The sequence below is a fragment of the Piliocolobus tephrosceles genome, chromosome 3 (assembly GCF_002776525.5).
Source record: "Piliocolobus tephrosceles isolate RC106 chromosome 3, ASM277652v3, whole genome shotgun sequence".
NCBI lineage: Eukaryota > Metazoa > Chordata > Mammalia > Primates > Cercopithecidae > Piliocolobus > Piliocolobus tephrosceles.
This window is the reverse complement of record NC_045436.1, coordinates 94,733,987-94,753,339: the sequence shown is the minus strand read 5'-3', so window position 1 is coordinate 94,753,339 and position 19,353 is coordinate 94,733,987. Positions and strand designations below refer to the sequence as shown.

Genomic DNA, 19,353 nt, shown 5'->3' with positions numbered 1-19,353 from the left:
GCTGTAAGGAGGGTTACACACATAATTAAAGACTTGTACTGAATTAACCTCAGAACATATTGATTCCATAATCCGCACACAGAGGAGCGTTCTGACAGCATATGGAGGAGGGAACCTACTGAGGCACCACAGGATCAACTGGCAGGAAATAGCCCCTTAATTACTCTAGATAGACTATACTGTGTTCACATTGCTACATATACTACAAATTATGAAGAAATTCAGAAGGAAGAGAACTGCCATGCCCTAAAATGGTTGGTATTTTATAGTTCTTCAGACTTACACATCTTTCTGTCTTGTGAAATTTAATCTTACTGAAGAATTTCTGCATTCAAATTTGCAAACATTAATTTACTATTTTTTAATATCAACTAAACAGTATAGTGTAATTTGCTGTTTGCCACGGGCAAATGGTATTTCTTGAATTAGCTTTTTATAGCACAGAACATCAGCCCAAATGTATAGTACTTTTCCTTTGACCCTTATTGGCCTACCTATTTCACCTCACTCCTTCCCATCCCAAAAATGGGTCATTAGAACAGGAATATTTTGGGTTGTCTTCACATTCAATGTGCATGTAATATTTATTATTTAAACTGTAACAGCATAATAATCAGAAATAGCTATAAATGAATATTAAAATGTTCCAATTATTTCACATTCAGAATATGGCAAGAAAAATTATTTTCAGATTAATTAGTTGTCTTTCTCTGCCTTCAGGTATATGGACTTTTTCCCTACACCATCCAATACTACAAGTGACTTTCTGTTTGAAAAGAGTGCTAATTACTTTCATTCGGAGGAAGCTCCCAAACGAGCTGCATCTCTTGTCCCCAAAGCCAAGATCATCACCATCCTTATTGACCCCTCAGACAGGGCATACTCTTGGTACCAGGTATGGTCAGTAAAAAAATCTACTAAAAGCATTTTGTTATAGCTTAAATGGAGGCAGTGACAAATAACCAGAATAGAACCCAAACATATGAAAAGTCAAGTATAAGAGTTTCTGAACCCCAACCCCCCACCAAAAAATATGAAAAATAAGGACTTTCAGGCATAAAATAATTATTCAAAAATCACACATCATCAAAGAATTAATAGATTTCCTAAGCTGTATAAACATGTAGAATGTTGATTTATCAAAAGTTAACAAATTTAAAAGTCAGTATCTAGAGTAACAAATAAATGGTAAATGGCATAGTGCCTTTATTTTGTAAAAAAGTTTCTTCCAAGTTAATACATAAATAAAATACCACAGTAGAAAAATGAGCAAAATGAACAAAAAGCACAGCTAAACAATCACACACACACAAAAACTGTCCAGCAATTTATGTGAAAAATAATCAACCCAATTGGAGACCAGGTCTCACTCTATTACCCAGGCTGACATGCATTGGCGTAATCATAGCTCACTGCAGCCTCTACCTTCTGGACTGAAGTGATCCTCCTGCCTCAGCCTACCAAGTAACTGAGACTACAGGCACACACCACTACACCTGCCTATTTGTTTTGTATTTTTTTTAGAGATGGGGTTTTACCATGTTGCCCAGGCTAGTCTTGAACTCCCGGGCTCAAGCAATCCACCAACCTCAGCCCCCCAAAATATTGGGACTACAGGCATGAGCCACCAAGTCGAGCCCATTCTTTTTTTTTAATATCTTGACAACAATTGTGATGTTTTTCTATGCTGGCAAGAAAGTGATTACAAATGTTCTCAAGTGTTCCAATAGAAGGTACACTTGGGATATTTTCTGAAAATTCATTTGGTAGTAGTTCCAAAAAAGGTTATAAAGATCTTTCAGTGATGTGATTCCCTTTCTGTAACAGATCATAAGGGAAACTTCAAAAGGATGGACAAATATTTAGGAACATTGCAGCACTATCTACAAAAATAATAACAAGAGGAAAGTGTCCATCGATATAGATTTGTGTCATACTAAAATGGAATATTCCGCAGTAACATTTAACTATGATTTTAATTAACAAAATAGTAATTAAAAGTTGTTTGTCTAATGTGTAGATTTTAAGTAATCCTGATGATATGTAATTAAACGTTATCTAAATACTGTAAGGAAGTGTGTAGAGGTGCTTTGAAAGCATGGTGTAAGAAAATAAACTTAAGACCTAAAACTGAAGGACAAGTACATATTCCCTGAGTGAGAATAGAAGGAAGGTGGAGTAGAGGATATAGTATATGTTAAATACATTGGATATAAAGAATCATGGCACATTTAAAAAGCTGAAAGAATTTCATGTGGCTTGTGGGAAAATCCTAGGTAGAGACCTATAGGACTCGAAGCTGAGAGGCAAACTAGAGCTAGAACCATTTGGCTGTTGCCATTTGTTGAGCAACTGAAAGCCTTTGAAAAACAGTAGCCAGTGTGTGACTACCAGATTTTCTCTTACAATACATCAAATTATCTGCTATTTGAAGAAACTGGAATAGGACAAATGACTCTTTGGAGAAATCACACTTGAGGCTATTGCAATAGACCTACTGAGATATGGAAGCGGTGTAGACAAAAATGGTAAGTAGAAGCTGAATGAAGAATAAGTATTCAGAGATATTTAAAAATTAAAATCAAGAGAATTTGGTGAGAACATAGTGTCACGGATGAAACAAATTTCCAATCTGGTCACCTAGATGACGGCCACACATTCCCATGAAAAAAGGATCATTGCAGTATACAGGAGGGGGTGGGGTGGGGTGGGAGGTGGGGACTAAAAAAGTGTAGATTATGATCATGGTGAATGAAACCCTTCATTATCAAAAGAACAGTAAAGTCAGCTGACACTCTGGAAGAGGTCTGAGTTAGAGACAGATGTTTGTGAAGCAGAGGTATGAAGCCATGGCCATGTAAATGGTGAAATCACCCTAAGGAAAGAATTTAGAGATGAAAAGTGCAGAGCAGGATGAGGCACCAAGAAAGATAAGAAAATATAGCCAAAATAGAAGAAAAAAATGTTCAGGAGTGCAGTGGCACTGAATCGAAGGGAAGGGAGCACTGCTAGATGGAGGGGTGGCAACAATTCCAAAAACTGCTAAAAAATCAAACCGTTAGGCAAAGCGAAAGATGTAGAGGGAAGTGGAGCCCTTACCAAAAGAGTAAAAAAGAGCAAAGCCAGATGGGTTTTAGTGAAGAAAGAAGTAATTGGGGGTGAAGAAATAGAGGCAGCACTTGCGAAAGACTCCAAAAATGTGATTTTTGAAGGGGTAAAACAGGACACTGGTTTATTACATAGAAGTAGAAGTGGAATTGAGAAAACATCGTCTGTAGTAGTGGTGATTTGATAAGTCATTTCCAAAGAAAAAGAGAGGTTAAAGGCCCAGAGGAGAAAATAGGTAACTAACTCTGTGAAGATACAAGAAAGAATGGCTACAGGAAATGGCTTAGATGGTGAGACCAGTGGCAGCCCTGCCTCCATTCCGAGTTCTTAACTTTTCTTGTGTTGGGATTCTTCCAGCTATCTGATGGTTCCTACGAGTGTTTCAAAAATATATTTTAAAAGCACGAAACTAAATATATATACAAAATAAACTGCTATGTTAATGTGAAATACTTTTTCAATTAGTAACAAACTTTTTAATTAAATCATTATATGGTAAGTTCTAATGATGAGTCTAGTACTATAATAACTTTGAAATAGTAGTGACCATAAGCAACATTTTGATATATCTAAGACACCAGTAATGGGATATAAAATAACTGATTTTTATTGGTGATAAAATCACAACCACAGTACAATAAATACTGTGGCTGTTATCTATATTCATTCCATTCAGTAATTACTGAAAACAAAAAGCTTTTTGTTCGTTTGCTTTTGTTTTTGTTTTTTAATGGAGTCTGGCTCTATCGCCCAGGCTCGAGTGCAATGGCGTGATCTTGGCTCACTGCAACCTCCCCCTTCCGGGTTCACGCCATTCTCCTGCCTCAGCCTCCCAAGTAGCTGGGACTACAGCACCTGCCACCATGCCCGGCTAAGTTTTTGTTTTTTTAGTAGAGACGGGTTTTCACCGTGTTTTGCCCAATCTCCTGACCTTGTGATCCGCCCGCCTCAGCCTCCCAAAGTGCTGGCATTACAGGCGTGAACCACCGCGTCCTGCACAAAGGGTATTTTTGTCGTTTTTCTTTTTTTTCTTTTGCTGATCCAAGTCCATAGACACACTGTATTCTATCAACAGGCTTATGTTTAAGAATCCCTGGGTTGAAACTTAAGGGATAGAAGAGGGGAAGAATGTAGACACTGGTAAACCCAAAGGCCTGAGATAGAAAAATTGAAGTGACTGTGATGGTCGCCTGGAATGAGTTAATCTGATGAAAAGACGGTGATAGTTTCAGGACATAGCAGTTTGAGAAGAGGAGAAAAAAGAGGATATGAAATCATCATACAGTGGTGGGATAAAGCTGACAACAGAAATGTAAATTCACCTACAGCAATGATGGCCTAATACAAGTTGGTAATCTTGAAGTTATGATGGTAACACTATTATATACCAAAATCCCAACGATGTGAGTGCATTTTGTGTATGCACAAATTTAGTGCATATACAAATTAATATCAAAGTAAAGAATACTAAAAGGGAATTTTTGAAGGGTGTAGTAGGATAACAAGTAATTTCATTTTTTTCTTCTTTTTCTTGATTTTTCAAAATTTATTTAATAAAAAATGTATGACTAAAAACAAATACTGATGTATAGAAAAATGTGACATTGCAAACTGGAAGGCACGTAGTTGGGATCTAAAACTTAGATTGGAAGCAAAATTTATAAACTACCATCAGAATTTATCTAATCCATGAGTCAGTATTTCCCACAAGGTACAAGAATTATGTCTTTCTCACTTTGTGAACACTCATTGCAAAGCAAGATAAACTTATTTTTTCAGTAGACCAAAAGCATTAAAATGTGAAGCCTTAAAGTTTTGAATTTAAGCAACTGAGGAAAACGTCGAACATTTCTCTAGCATGGTCACTACGTAAAGCAGATTTAAGTGAATCTTTTTTTTTTCACGTAGATTAAACTAGTTCAATAAAAGCAAATCTTTATGATGTGTGTGCCTCCCTGAGCTTGCTTTTTCAAATAAATTCTTTGAACATACATACAGGTTTCAAAGGAATTATTTTTTCTGATAATACTTTTTTATTGCTGTATGGCAGTGAGTAGGGCCCCACACTGCTCCACATTTCAAAATAATGTAGCCTATTACTTAGCTAGCCCCATCTATTCAGTAAATACCATAAATCCAAAGCTCAGCAGGTATAATTCAGAAACTCCTACAAATGTCACCTGCCACTGTAATTTCTACCCCACATTTTTATAATGGACCTCGCAGAGGAGCTATAGTGCTATTTTTCCATAAAATATGTCCCTTTGTGATTTCATGGTCATATTTTTATGCTAATCTACTTAGCTGCAGGAAATAAAGAAAAGTTGGTGCTAAGCTGGCATAAGTCAATATAGAACAGATTAAGCACAGTTTCATATTATCACTGCTTAAGGTAGACATTTTAGCATTACTGTATTAAATATGTGTGTAGTGTGTTTCTTATTCTTTATTGAAATTATATAATTTCTACACATTTTGTTAAAATGAGTTATATAATCTATATACTCAGCATAAGGTATACATATGTAAAAATATCAATAAATATACAACAATGAGAGGACTTCAAAAGCGTGTGCCACTTATTAATTATTCTTTAACCATTCACCATTTCCTAATCATCTTTACTTTTCTAGTTATTTTTATTTCTAACTCACACATAAGATCCATCACTCACACGTAAGGCCAGCCATTACACAGTCATAAACAGGGACCAGTATACTTCCATCTTTACCCTACGCTAGAATTTCTTCAAATTCACTTTCCGAAGTCTCACAACACTTATTCCCACACACTTCATCTACCTTTGCTCAAACTTACCTTAGATGATGAAGTTCTCTTAGTTTTCATATGTGTTTGGTGTTTTGTTTTGTTTTTTCTTATTCTCACAATCTTTCTCCTTACATTTTAGCTCAAAAGCTTCAACCGTTGAAAACTCCTTTCATGCTGCAGTCAGAATTAATCACTTACTGATCTGGCTGTCACAGCAAGTAACTTCGACCTCTAATCAAATATGTCAAATATACAACTTTATTCCTATCTATGGTCTCCCACACTGGATCTGATTTCTTTGAAGAGAGTAGTTGTGTCTTGTATCTTTTTATCTCCAGGATCTATCTCAGATATTTGTTCTGGAAAGAAGCTTAAATAATGCTTGTTAAATTGTATCGACTGTTAAATTTATCTCTCACTGAGCTGGGCTGTCTCCTGTTTGACCAATGATAGTTTGATGTGACTCAGGATTTGATACTGAAAAGTAGAAGTGAAGCAGTATTCGTAAATTAGCAGGTTTAGGTAGAAACCCATGTGAGAGCAGACAGAAAGGACCTTGGGTGACATCAATATGAATATGACACCTAAACAAGCGTGAGAAATGGAGAGCAGCTTTCTCTGTACCCATAGCACCTGCTACACAGGGGTATTGGGAAAATGTTAGAATCTGAGGGAATGGCTGTAATGAAATGATGGCCCAAGAAACATGTATGACTACTCTTAAAAAGACTGTTCTTGCAAAATCTAAATTTTTCATCAGGCTTGATTTGTCTGGTCTCTGACATCTTCTCATTCTTAATAATATCCATGAAGAAAATCCTCACATCCTATCTCTGCCTTGCACCTAACCACTTTAGACATATAACTACAAGTTTATGTGCATACCACTTGATATATAGTGAAGGCTTGTACTTTAACTTACTTTCAAGTAAGCAGTATGCCAATGGGTGTTCCAGTGTATGCAGTTGTCATTCTATTTCATTTTGTTCATTTTTTTATTCTAAAATTAAGTGTTTAATTTGTTATTCTTTTGCGACATAAAGGACACACACACTTATACACACACACCAAGCACACACATGCATGTGCTCACATATACACATATGCATATCTACACAGGCATTGAAAAAATTAACTTTACAATTGACTTTCTTGTTAAAGCACCAACGATCACATGAAGATCCAGCTGCTCTGAGGTTCAATTTCTATGAAGTTATTTCAGCAGGACATTGGGCTCCATCTGACTTAAAAACTTTGCAGACAAGATGCCTAGTACCTGGATGGTATGCAGTCCACATAGAAAGATGGCTAACTTACTTTGCTACTTCTCAGGTAATGTCCTGAAATTACTTTCTTGTGTTTATTTTATTATAATGTCCTGAAATTTTGTATTTTATCATAATGTCCTGAAATTACTTTCTTGTGTTTATCATGATTGTATTGCACTGACAAGCAGAAAATGTGAATGAACATTGCCACAGATGGTGATTTATAATCAGAACAATTATAAGTAAGGAAGAAATGTACATTTTACATTTTTAATTTTATTAATACTATTAACATGATAAATATCTCTAAAACACATTCTTGCAATCTTCTTTTGAATAGTAGCTAGTCTCAGAGTGATAAGTTCTCCACAGGAGACATCATGTGATTTACAGGCAACAACTCTCAACTACCAGTACAACAGCCCATTAGACAACGACTTTATGAAACACCACATGCAGATAACTACATGATGTTTGTTCTGTATGGCCCTTATAAGGAAAGAAGGTCATTCACTAGGCTGCCAAATGGGGAGTGTTATAATGGCTACAGGAATATGAGATAGACCAAGAAATAAGGATTTGAAAAAAGGCATCCATATATATATATATATTTTTTGTATTGATCTTTAAAAAAAAAAAAAACTTTTAAGTTCTGGGCTATGTGTGCAGAACATGTAGGTTCGTTACATAAGTATATATGTGCCATGGTGGTTCACTGCACCCATCAATCCGTCATCTACATTAGATATTTCTCCTAATGCTATCCCTCGCCTTGCCCCACACCCCTGACAGGACACAGTGTGTGATGTTCTCCTCCCTGTGCCTAGGTTCTCATTGTTCAATTCCCACTTACAAGTGAGAACATGTGGTATTTGGTTTTCTGTTCCAGTGTTAGTTTGCTGACAATGATGGTTTCCAGCTTCACCATGTCCCTGCAAAGGACATGAACTCATCTTTTTTTATGTCTGCATAATATTCCATGGTGTACATGTGCCATATTTTCTTTATCCAGTCTAAAATTGATGGGCATTGGGCTGGTTCCAAGTCTTTGCTATTGTGAATAGTGCTGCAATGAACATACATGTGCATATGACTTTATATTAGAATGATTTATAATCTTTTAAATATATACCCAGTAATGGGATTGCTGGGTCAAATGGTAGCTCTGGCTCTAAATCCTCGAGGAATTGTCATACTGTCTTCCACAATGGTTGAACTAACTTACGCTCCACCAACAATGTAAAAGCGTTCCTATTTCTCCACATTCTCTCCAGCGTCTGTTATTTTCTGACTTCTTAATGATCACCATTCTAACTGGCATGAGATGGTATCTCATTGTGGTTTGATTTGCATTTTGCTAATAAATAGTGATGATAAGCTTTTTTCCATGTTTGTTGATCGCATAAATGTCTTCTTTTGAGAAGTGTCTGTTCATATCCTTTGCTCACTTCTTGATGAGATTGTGTTTTTCTTGTAAATTGTTTAAGTTCCTTGTGGATTCTGGATATTAGCCCTTTGTCAGATGAATAGATTGCAAAAATTTTCTCCCATGCTATAGGTTTTCTGTTCACTCTGACAATAGCTTCTTTTGTTGTGCAGAAGCTCTTTAGTTTAATTAGATCCCATTTGTCAATTTTGGCTTTTGTTGCCATTGCTTTGGGTGTTTTAGTCATGAAGTCTTTGCCCATTCCTATGTCCTGAGGGGTATTGCCTAGGTTTTCTTCTAGGATTTTCATGGTTTTAGGTCTTACACTTAAATCTTTAATCCATCTTGAGTTAATTTTTGTATAAAGTGTAAGGAAAGGGTCCAGTTTCAATTTTTTGCATATGGCTAGCCAGTTTCCCCACCATCATTTATTAAATAGGGAATCCTTTCCTCATTGCTTGTTTTTGTCAGGTTTGTCAAAGATCAGATGGTTGTAGATGTGTGGTGTTATTTCTGAGGCCTCTGTTCCATTTCATTAGTCCGTACATCTGTTTTGGTACCAGTAACATGTTTGTTTGGTTACTGTAGCCTTGTAGTATAGTTTGAAGTCAGGTTGCATGATGTTTCCAGCTTTGTTCTTTTTGCTTAGGATTGTCTTGGCTATACGGGCTCTTTTTTGGTTCCATATGAAGCATCAACATCAACATAAAGTAGCCCTACACAAAACCCCATCCAAAAGTTATCAGCCCCAAAGATCAAAGGTAGATAAATCCATGAAGATGAGGAAAAACCAGGACAAAAATGATGAAAATTTCAAAAAACAGAATGCCTCTTCTCCTCCAAATGATTGCAAGTCCTCTCCAGCAAGGGCACAAAACTGGACACAGAATGAGATTGATGAATTGACAGAAATACGCTTCAGAAGGTGGGTAATAACAAACTCCTATCAGCTAAAGGAACATGTTGTAACACAATGCAAGGAAGTTAAGAACTTGATAAATGTTACAGGAACTGCTAACTATAATAACCAGTTTGGAGAGGAGCCTAAATGGCCTAAAAGAGCTGAAAAATGCAGCATGAGAACTTTGTGAAGCATACACAAGTATCAACAGCCGAATCAATTAAGCAGAATAAAAGCTATCAGAGATTGAAGATCAACTTACTGAAATAAAGTGTGAAGACAAGATTAGGGAACAAAGAGTAAAAAGGAATGAACGAAGCCCCCAAGAAATGTGGGACTATGTGAAAAGACCAAAGCTAAAATTGATTGGTGTACTTGAATGTGACAGGAAGAATGGAACCAAGTTGGAAAACACAATTCAGGATATTATCCAGGAGAACTTCCCCTACCTAGCAAGACAGGCCAACATTCAAATTCAGGAAATACAGAGATCACTACTAAGATACTCCATGAGAAAACCACCCCTAAGACACATATTGTCAGATTCTCCAAGGTTGAAATGAAGAAAAAAATGTTAAGGGCATCCAGAGAGAAAGGTCAGGTTACCTACAAAGGGAAGCCCATCAAACTTACAGCAGATCTCTGCAGAAACCCTACAAGCCAGAAGAGAGTGGGGACCAATATTCAACATCTTTAAAGAAAAGAATTTTCAAACAGAAAAAATAATTTCATATTCAGCCACACTAAGTTTCATAAGCAAAAGAGAAATAAAATTATTTAAAAAGAAGCAAATGCTGAGGGATTTTGTCATCACCAGGCCTGCCTTACAAGAGCTCCTGATGGAAGCACTCAAGATGGAAAGGAAAAACCTGCACCAGCCCTGCAAAAACACATCAAAATATAAAGACCAATGACACTATGAAGAAACTATATTAACTAATGTACAAAATAACCATCTAGCATCATGATAACAGATTCAAATTCACACATAACAATATTAACCTCAAATGTAAATGGGCTAAATGCCCCAATTCAAAGACACAGATTGACAAATCGGATAAATAGTCAAGGCCCATTGGTGTGCTGTATTCAGGAGACCCATCTCACATGCAAAGACACACATAGGCTTAAAATAAATAAATGGGGGAATATTTACAAAGTAAATGGGAAGCCAAAACAAAAAAAACAAAAAAAAAAAACCAGAAGTTGCAATCCTAGTCTCTGATAAAACAGACTTTAAACCATTTAAACCATCAAAGATCCAAAACAACAAAGAAGGGCATTACACAATGGTAAAGGGATCAACACAATAAGAAGAGCTAACTGTCCTAAATATATATGCACCAAATACAGGTGCACCCAGATTCATATAACAAGTTCTTAGAGACCTACAAGGCATTCAGACTCCCACAAAATAATAGTGGTTGACTTTAACACTGCAGTGTCAGTATTAGACAGAACAATGAGACAGAAAATTAACAGGATATCCAGGAATTGAATTCAGCTCTGGAGTAAGTGGACTTAATAGACATCTACAGAACTCTCCATTCCAAATCAACAGAATATACATTCTTCTCTGCACCATATAGCATGTATTCTAAAATTGACAACATAATTGGAAGTAAAACACTCCTCAGCAAGTGCAAAAGAATGGAAATCATAACCAACAGTCTCTCAGACCACAGTGCAATCAAATTACAACTCAAGATTAAGAAACTCACTCAAAACTGCACAACTACATGGAAACTGAACAACTTGCTCCTGGATGACTACTGGATAAATAACAAAATTAAGGCAGAAATAAAGAAGTTCTTTGAAACAAATGAGAATAAAGAGACAACGTACCAGAATCACTGGTACACAGGTAAAGCAGTGTTAAGAGGGAAATTTATACCACTAAATGACAACAACAGAAAGCTGGAAAGATCTAAAATCAACACTCTGACATCATAATTAAAATAACTAGAGAAGCAATAGCAAATAAATTCAAAAGCTAGCAGAAGACAAGAAATAAGTAAAATTAGAAAATTAGAGCAGAACTGAAGGAGATAGAGACACGAAAAACCCTTCAAAAAAATCCATGAATCCAAGAGCTGGTTTTTTGAAAAGATTAAGAAAATATATGGTCCACTAGCTAGACTAATGAAGAAGAAAAGAGAGAAGAATCAAATAAACACAATAAAAAATGATAAAGGGGATATTACCATTGATCCCACAGAAATACAAACTATCATCAGAGAATACTATAAATGCCTTTATGCAAATTAACTAGAAAATGTAGAAGAAATGGATAAATTCCTGGACACACACACCTTCCCAAGATTAAACCAGGAAGAAGTCAAATCCCTGAATAGACCAATAACAAGTTCTAAAATTGAGGCAGTAATTAATAGCCTATCACCAAAAATACCAAAAACAAACAAACAAAAGACAGGATCAGACTGCTTCACAGCTGAATTCTACCAGAGGTACAAGGAGGGACTCCTCCCTAACTCATTTTATAAGGCCAGCATCATCCTGATATCAAAACCTGGCAGAGACATAACGGAAAAAGCATAATTTTACATTCTGTCTTCCAGCTCAGGGCAAGTTGAAATCCTAGTAGCTGGGCCTTACCATTGACCTTTTTCCAGTATTCTTTTTTTTGGAGATGGAGTCTCGCTTTATCACCTAGGCTGGAGTGCGGTGGCATGATCATGGCTCACTGCAACCTTGGCCTCCTGGGTTCAAGCAATTCTCCTGTCTCAGCCTCCCAAGTAGCTGGGACAACAGGTATCTGCCACTACACCTGGCTAATTTTTGCATTTTTAGTGGAGACAGGGTTTCACCTTGTTGGTCAGGCTGGTCTTGAACTCCTGACCTCAAGTGATCCACCCGCCTGGGCCTCCCAAAGTGCTGGGATTACCGGTGTGAGCCACCGTGCCTGGTCTTTTCCAGTATTCCTTTGACAATTACGATTTTCTAGGGCAGTGATCCAATGATCAGTAAGGCAGGGACAAACATTTCCCTCTTCCCTTTGTCTTGTTTTTTTAAGATTAGACGAGTGATTTTCATTTGGATGACCACTATTTCTGAGCCCTAAGCTCCAGGGTCAGCTAATAGGAATTTGGTAGGCTGGATAATTATCTGATCACACAACAAATGGAAAATTATGTTTCTACTAAAGTACTAAATCAAGAAAGTGTCTATGTTTACTTCTAATTTACAAAAAGCAAGTTAAGGGTAATAACTTGATAATTCACAAGAAATGATGCCTATGGCAAACTTTATTGTTTATGTGGAAGGATGGAAGAATAATAAACATTCAAATGTATTCTAAGTAGGGCATATTTGCTTCCCATCCACACTGATCTAATTTTTGAATGCCACACTAGGTAAAGGAAGGCATCAGTCTATTCAATTTAATTTTGTTCTTCATAAAGTGACTACTTCTAACTTTACAGTTGCTAATTATTGATGGACAGCAGCTGAGATCTGACCCAGCTACTGTGATGGATGAAGTCCAGAAGTTTCTGGGAGTTACACCTCATTATAATTACTCCGAAGCACTAACGTGAGTCTATTGTCATACTTGATTTCATTTCCATTATTTGCCATCATAAATTATCACTGGTAGGTGTGTATATAACATCATTAATACTAGCTAGAATTTATACATCCTATGCTACCTACAAGCAATCAAAGGAATCTCCTCATCAATCATGTAGTGTTTCTTATTTATTTATTTATTTTATTTTATTTTATTTTTTGAGATGGAGTCTCGTTCTGTCGCCCAGGCTGGAGTGTGGTGGTGTGATCTCGGCTCACTGCACACTCCGCCTCCCGGGTTCATGCCATTCTCCTGCCTTAGCCTCCCGAGTAACTGGGACTACAGGCGGGCGCCACCTTGCCTGGCTAATTTTTTGTATTTTTAGTAGAAACGGGGTTTCACCGTGTTAGCCAGGATGGTCTTGATCTCCTGACCTCGTGATCCACCCACCTCAGCCTCCCATAATGCTGGGATTACAGGCGTGAGCCACCATGCCCGGCCATGTAGTGTTTCTCTTTCAAATACCAGAAATACTTTATTTTATAAAGTATATTTTATATTATTGTAAATTCTTCTTTTTGTGAGTTTTCCATGTACCAGTTTGATTAAGTAAATTTTTCACTTGCCTACCTGTGCAGAAAGTGTCCTAGAAATTTAGGTTACAAAGGTAAAAATGATATTGTCTCCTCTTTCACATAATTTACAGTTTAGAAATGAAATGCAATATTTAGGGCAGAATTGGGAAATGAGTATATTCGTGTTTTATTCTGTATTTATTAAATTACTTATAACCAAATATAATCATGTATACTGTTCCATCTATTTATTTTTGCATGACAAACCATCCCAAAGCCTAGTGGCTTATAATGACCATTATTTTATTATGCTCATGGAATCTGTGGGTAGGAATTAGATAGGATACAGAAGGATGGCTTGTCTTTGCTCATGATGTTTAGAGCCACAGTCTGGAAGACTTGAATATCTGTCTTTGACTCAGATGACTGGGACCTGAAATCATCTGGAGTCTCCTTCACTCACATCTCTGAATCCTGGACTGGCATGGCTCAAAGGCTGAGATCAGTGGATAGGTGACTGTCCATGAGGCCTCCTGGATGACTTGGCTTTCTTACACTGTGGTGGCTGTGTTCCAAGAGGGAGCAATAAGTCAAGGGAGCATGCGGTCCAAGACAGCCAACTCCTTCTCTAACCTAGACCTGCAAGTCACACAGTTTAACTTAGGCTACATTCTACTTGTTATAATAGTCACTAAAGCCAGTCTAAATCCAAGGAGAGAAAAACAAGACAGCACCTCTTGATGGGGTGGGGCAGCATCACCAGTGGGAAAGAATGTGGGATGGGAGATACGATTGCTGTCATCTTGGGAAAATAAAACCATATATGTTTATAATTAAAAATGGGGAGAAATGTAAAATAAGCAAAATGACAAACAAAAACAGGCAGCCAAAAGATACCTTAAAAGAGATTGTATTTTACTCATAAAAGCTTCTCCCACAAAGTCTGATACAAAACCTGTTAAATTTTAGATAAAATTCTAACAAGCACAATTGTATAATTTCCCATTTCACAGCAGATTAGAATCAGCAATTAGACAATTAGAGAGGCTAACAGAGGAACAGGAAAAGCAGTAATAAGATTGGGTTGTTCCTTATCCACTAAAACAACCTTAATGAAGTTTTTACCTACACATGGAAATAACAACAACACAAGGCATATTCCTGTTAATTAAGTAAACGAAGCTTCCTATAATATGTTTGTATTAATAGTTACTGATGTTGGCTTTTTTTCCCTGCCTCTCAGCAGTAGTTGAAGTAATGTTTCTATCCTGTTTATGACAAATAGTTGCTTATGGTTCAATAAACCTGTAAAATTACACTTTTGAAGGAGATATTACGAACAAGTACAAAATATATGATTTTAATATGTCTAACACATCACAAAAATTAATAACTATAGTGATGTTCAGTAGAATAAAAAAACTCAAACCACGACCAACTCATGTGCTAAAAGTTGCCTAACAGTTATATTGAGGAAGGTTTTGCATCTTAATTTCACAATTTCATGCCTACTAAAGTAAAACCATAAAGCAATGAATTGATGTAACTTAGAGAGGATAAATGTCCTTTGTTAGACTTAAGGCATATGAAGTTGCCAATGCAATAAATGAAACCAGTACAGCAAAATCACTTAGATTCAAGGTTATGACAACCCCATCTAAGAAAAAAAAATGACTTTCAGTATTCTGGATGGCTCTTCTTTCTCTGATTGTTTTAAGCTGTGCCTCACAACAGCTGCTGTGGAAAACAAGGAGAGACCACAGCCCATCTTGAGACCATGGCACTACCTGTGAGCAAAGGACATGCTCTCAGCATGTGTATAAATATGTTGGCTTTGCTGTCAGGGTTGTATTTTACCTTAATGCAGTTAAATATTCTCATCCTGAGGCAGAAAACAATGTTTAGGGGCACTGTTATGCCAACTTCCTCATCTCATTTTATACAGCACGCTGAATTGGTTTTCCTCTTGGGAAATTAATGAAAACAGGAGAAAGGACTGTGATAGGCAGAGAGCAGATTGAAAAGTCCAGGTTGGAAATGACTCTGTCTTTCTTTTATCCATTTAACTAGTGATATATTTAATTTTAATTTACAACATGTACTAGGACAACTTGGAACTGCAAGGTTCAGGTCTCTAATAATAGGTTGGGCAAGGAACTGTGAAGAAAACTTCCCTCTCCCCCTAAATGAATTCACATATGTGCAGAAGCAAATTGCAGGTGCACCGGTATTATAAGAATGGGCCCAGGGCAACAAAATATTCTGCAACTAATTAACTTTACATCCCAGTCAATTATGCTTCATCCTTCTAAAACATCTGCTGAGCAACAAAAATGCAAACCTTTTCGATGTTTTATGCATGCAGCAAGTCCCATAGTAATGAACTTAAAATTTCCCTTCTTATTTGGTTCATTCTTCCATTTTTCCTCTCCTGTTAGTCCTAAACAAAAATTCTTATATATCTGACTTTTTAAAAAGAATTAGGCCACACATCCTTTCTTTTGTAACTCAGAGCAGCTATGGGAGCAAAACAGCATTAGAGTTTTCTTTAAGAATATGGGTACCTGAATTATCTAACAGAGTATCTGCGTTCAACAAGAGAAATAAGAGGTTGTCTAATCTTCCACTTTATTTTTACACTTCTAATTGGTTTTTTGAAAAGTGTAAACATTTTGAACGATAAAAAAGCAATATTTTCTGAATTGAAAGCTTTAATTCACGTTTATATTCACAGAACTATACCTACATTACATTCAACCCCTTTAATGTATACCAGTGGATGATTTCAAATAAATCTGTTAACATATCTTTGAAATCACCTCCATAAGTAAAGTATCCTAAAGTTCGTTTATAAAAGGGCTGTAATTTTAGCTATTGGTCTTTGATCTTTTATGGATTCATAGGTAAGCTAAGGAACTTAAGTTAAAAATTTAATGTAAAATTAAACTAAGGATTTTTTCTTTTTTTTCATTAGAGTATAGCTACTTAAAATGCATAACAACATATATCTTCTTTCATCTCAGTTTAGTCTCTCTCAAATCAGCTAAATAAATATCTGGAAAAATGAATTAAATTAAATCAATGGGCAAACAAAAATACATTTCCTTTATTCAATTGGTGAGGCTGTCTCACTGAAAATTCTGCATACAATTTATAATCATTATATGTTTTATGTATTGTAGGTTTGATCCCCAAAAGGGTTTTTGGTGTCAATTACTGGAAGGAGGAAAGACAAAATGCCTTGGAAAAAGCAAAGGCCGAAAATATCCACCTATGGATCCAGAGGTAATATTTTCTTAATCTTTGAATTACTCTAGCAAAAATATTTGCAAACAGCTATTTCAAAACTAGTAACAAGAAATTTGCTTCCTTTATCTGCTCTTTCTTTGCAATTAATAATTGTATACACTTAGAGGATGATAGAGATAATTGATACATAGATAATAGATAGATAGACATAGATCGATAGATAGGTATTAAGGATTAATATACATTCCTAGAAATTCTTTGCTGTTTGAATGCAATTCAAACATAAATATTTACTAAAAAGTGACTCATTTCCAAATGTAAAGCACTTAAATAGTTTACTAAACAAGTGATTTTGGATAAAATATTAAAGTATCATTATTATATATTCAATATAGATATTCAAGGCCGACATCACAGGTGGAACTGGACTAAGCAATGGAAAGAATACAAAGACAAAACAGTTGTGAACCCAGATTTATTACAGGATAAATAAATTAGTTATATCCACTGATTTGTAATAGGGACATAAAAACATAAAACAATGACAAATGAAACCAGAAAATGGTAGGAAAATATTTCAATGGAAGTGAGGATATGAGAAGAAATGCCTTATCTGGTAGAACAGGCTTGGAAAACCAGTCAGCAATTGGCTCAGCCAGGTATCATACATATTTTTTTTACGGCAAGGTGGGCAAAGGGGGATGCAGTTGATTCATGGGTTACTATGGAAATAGATGTACCAGAAGGACCTTAAGCTACATTTTTGAACTCAATAATTTCAAAAGGGTTTCAGAAATCATTTTAATCCACCAAGAAATAAATGTAATGTTCCCACTACTACTATAAACGTCTTATCCGAAATGTGAAGTGTTTACAATCTGGTTTAAGGGAAGAAACATAATGAAATACCTGGTGAATGGTCCAAGATGAAATGTAGTTGTCTTAAATCCATTTTCACAGTATACACAAAAGTTGCTAAGGGAGTTTTATGTGGAAAAAGACCATTTGTGTTAAAATATTGAGGAGGGATTAAGAGAGATGGTGCAACTTGGACCAAACGGAAAACAATGCAGGAGCCATTGTTACCTATGCCAGCAACAGAAAAAGTGTTCATCTCTAATTTTATCAAATAGATGGAACGCTGCCAGTTGGGCTATAATATGAGATAAATGACACCCGGAAAGAAAGTCCAATTGCAAATGTCCTGTTTTCCAGAAATCTGTGTAGATGAAAGATAACTATAGAACTAAAACCATTCATATGTTTTATATCTTTTTAGCATTTCTCTAATAATGGCCCATCTCTGCAACATGATTAGAAACATGAGCATTGTAAAAAGGATCAGGTTTCAGAGACCTTATAATATTTTGGAAGCCTAAAGCTCTTAGTGACTAAAAAAATGTATTTCAGCTCTGAGTAAATGTATGAAAATTGTGCATAATATTGCAAGTTATTGTTTGTAAAAGTGAGTTTTAGTTTTTATAATTATGCCCACATTTAATTTTTATATTATGAGCCAATTTTCAAAAAATGTATGTTGGTTTATCTAGCTTACTTCTATAAATTTCATTCCTCATGCGGTCCTTATCTCATTTATCTCTAGTATTATACTCCTGTCATCGTTTTTTCTTTCTGTGTAGACTTCATATATCCCACAGTGAATATGTGCTGTAATGACAGATAAGCCGCATAGGATACACCTGGTCCTGTTTCTATTTTGTAGCCACACATTAGCCAAATATTTTCAAAAGGTAAAAATAACTGATATTTGAGGAAAAATACAAGAAATATAATATGTTGTAGACACGTATATTGTAGTAGATATATTCCTTAAGAAATATAGATTATAAAATCCTGTTTGATGAAATGAAGAGCTTTTTTCAAGTTCTTCTTTTTTTTTCTTTCCAGTCTAGAACTTTCCTCTCTAATTACTACCGAGATCATAACGTGGAACTATCCAAACTGCTACACAGACTGGGACAGCCTCTGCCGTCATGGCTGAGACAGGAGCTGCAGAAAGTGAGATAGCACTGGAGACAAGAACCAAGCCTCTCAAGATACTTCCAGTGTTAAAAAAAAAAAAAAAAAAAAAAATCCACAACCTTTATTCTTAAGCACTTGTGATTGTCAACAAAGAACTGTGTGAATAAATTTCCTTCAGCCTTTTTCATAAAATCAAAACTGTTATATATGCACGCATTGACAATTACTAGCATCAATCCCTGTGTAAGCTTCTGGGAGATAATGTGGGGGTTTGTGGCATTATCCAGTTTCTAGTGTATAGATCATAGCACAGCCCAGTTTCTATGTTAAGCATAAGGTTTCAGATACTCTATGTACGCCTGATAATCTGGATTATATACAAGTGACCAGTTAAAATTTTAAGGAAAAAATGAGTGAGGTATCCGTAAATGAGGTTAGTCGTAACTCAGTATTTGAAGTAAGGGCTAACATTTTCCCCTTGAGAATTTAAAAACAATTTTGCTTTTATTATGAGAAGGAATTATGTGACCCCATACTCTTATTTT

At 35.9% G+C, this 19,353-nt stretch overlaps 1 protein-coding gene across 1 annotated transcript in view; it reads left to right on the top strand.

Moving 5' to 3' along the window:
- Window positions 1–18,894, top strand: part of LOC111547876 (bifunctional heparan sulfate N-deacetylase/N-sulfotransferase 4) — a 293,814-nt gene extending 274,920 nt beyond the window's left edge. Inside the window, exons 11-15 of the mRNA XM_026455011.1 lie at window positions 721–895; window positions 7,039–7,209; window positions 12,916–13,025; window positions 16,759–16,861; window positions 18,734–18,894. Of these exons, the coding sequence (XP_026310796.1) occupies window positions 721–895; window positions 7,039–7,209; window positions 12,916–13,025; window positions 16,759–16,861; window positions 18,734–18,853 (679 nt within the window). The 3' untranslated portion in view covers window positions 18,854–18,894. The remainder of the gene's footprint in view (window positions 1–720; window positions 896–7,038; window positions 7,210–12,915; window positions 13,026–16,758; window positions 16,862–18,733) is intronic.
- Window positions 18,895–19,353: the final 459 nt, after the last annotated feature.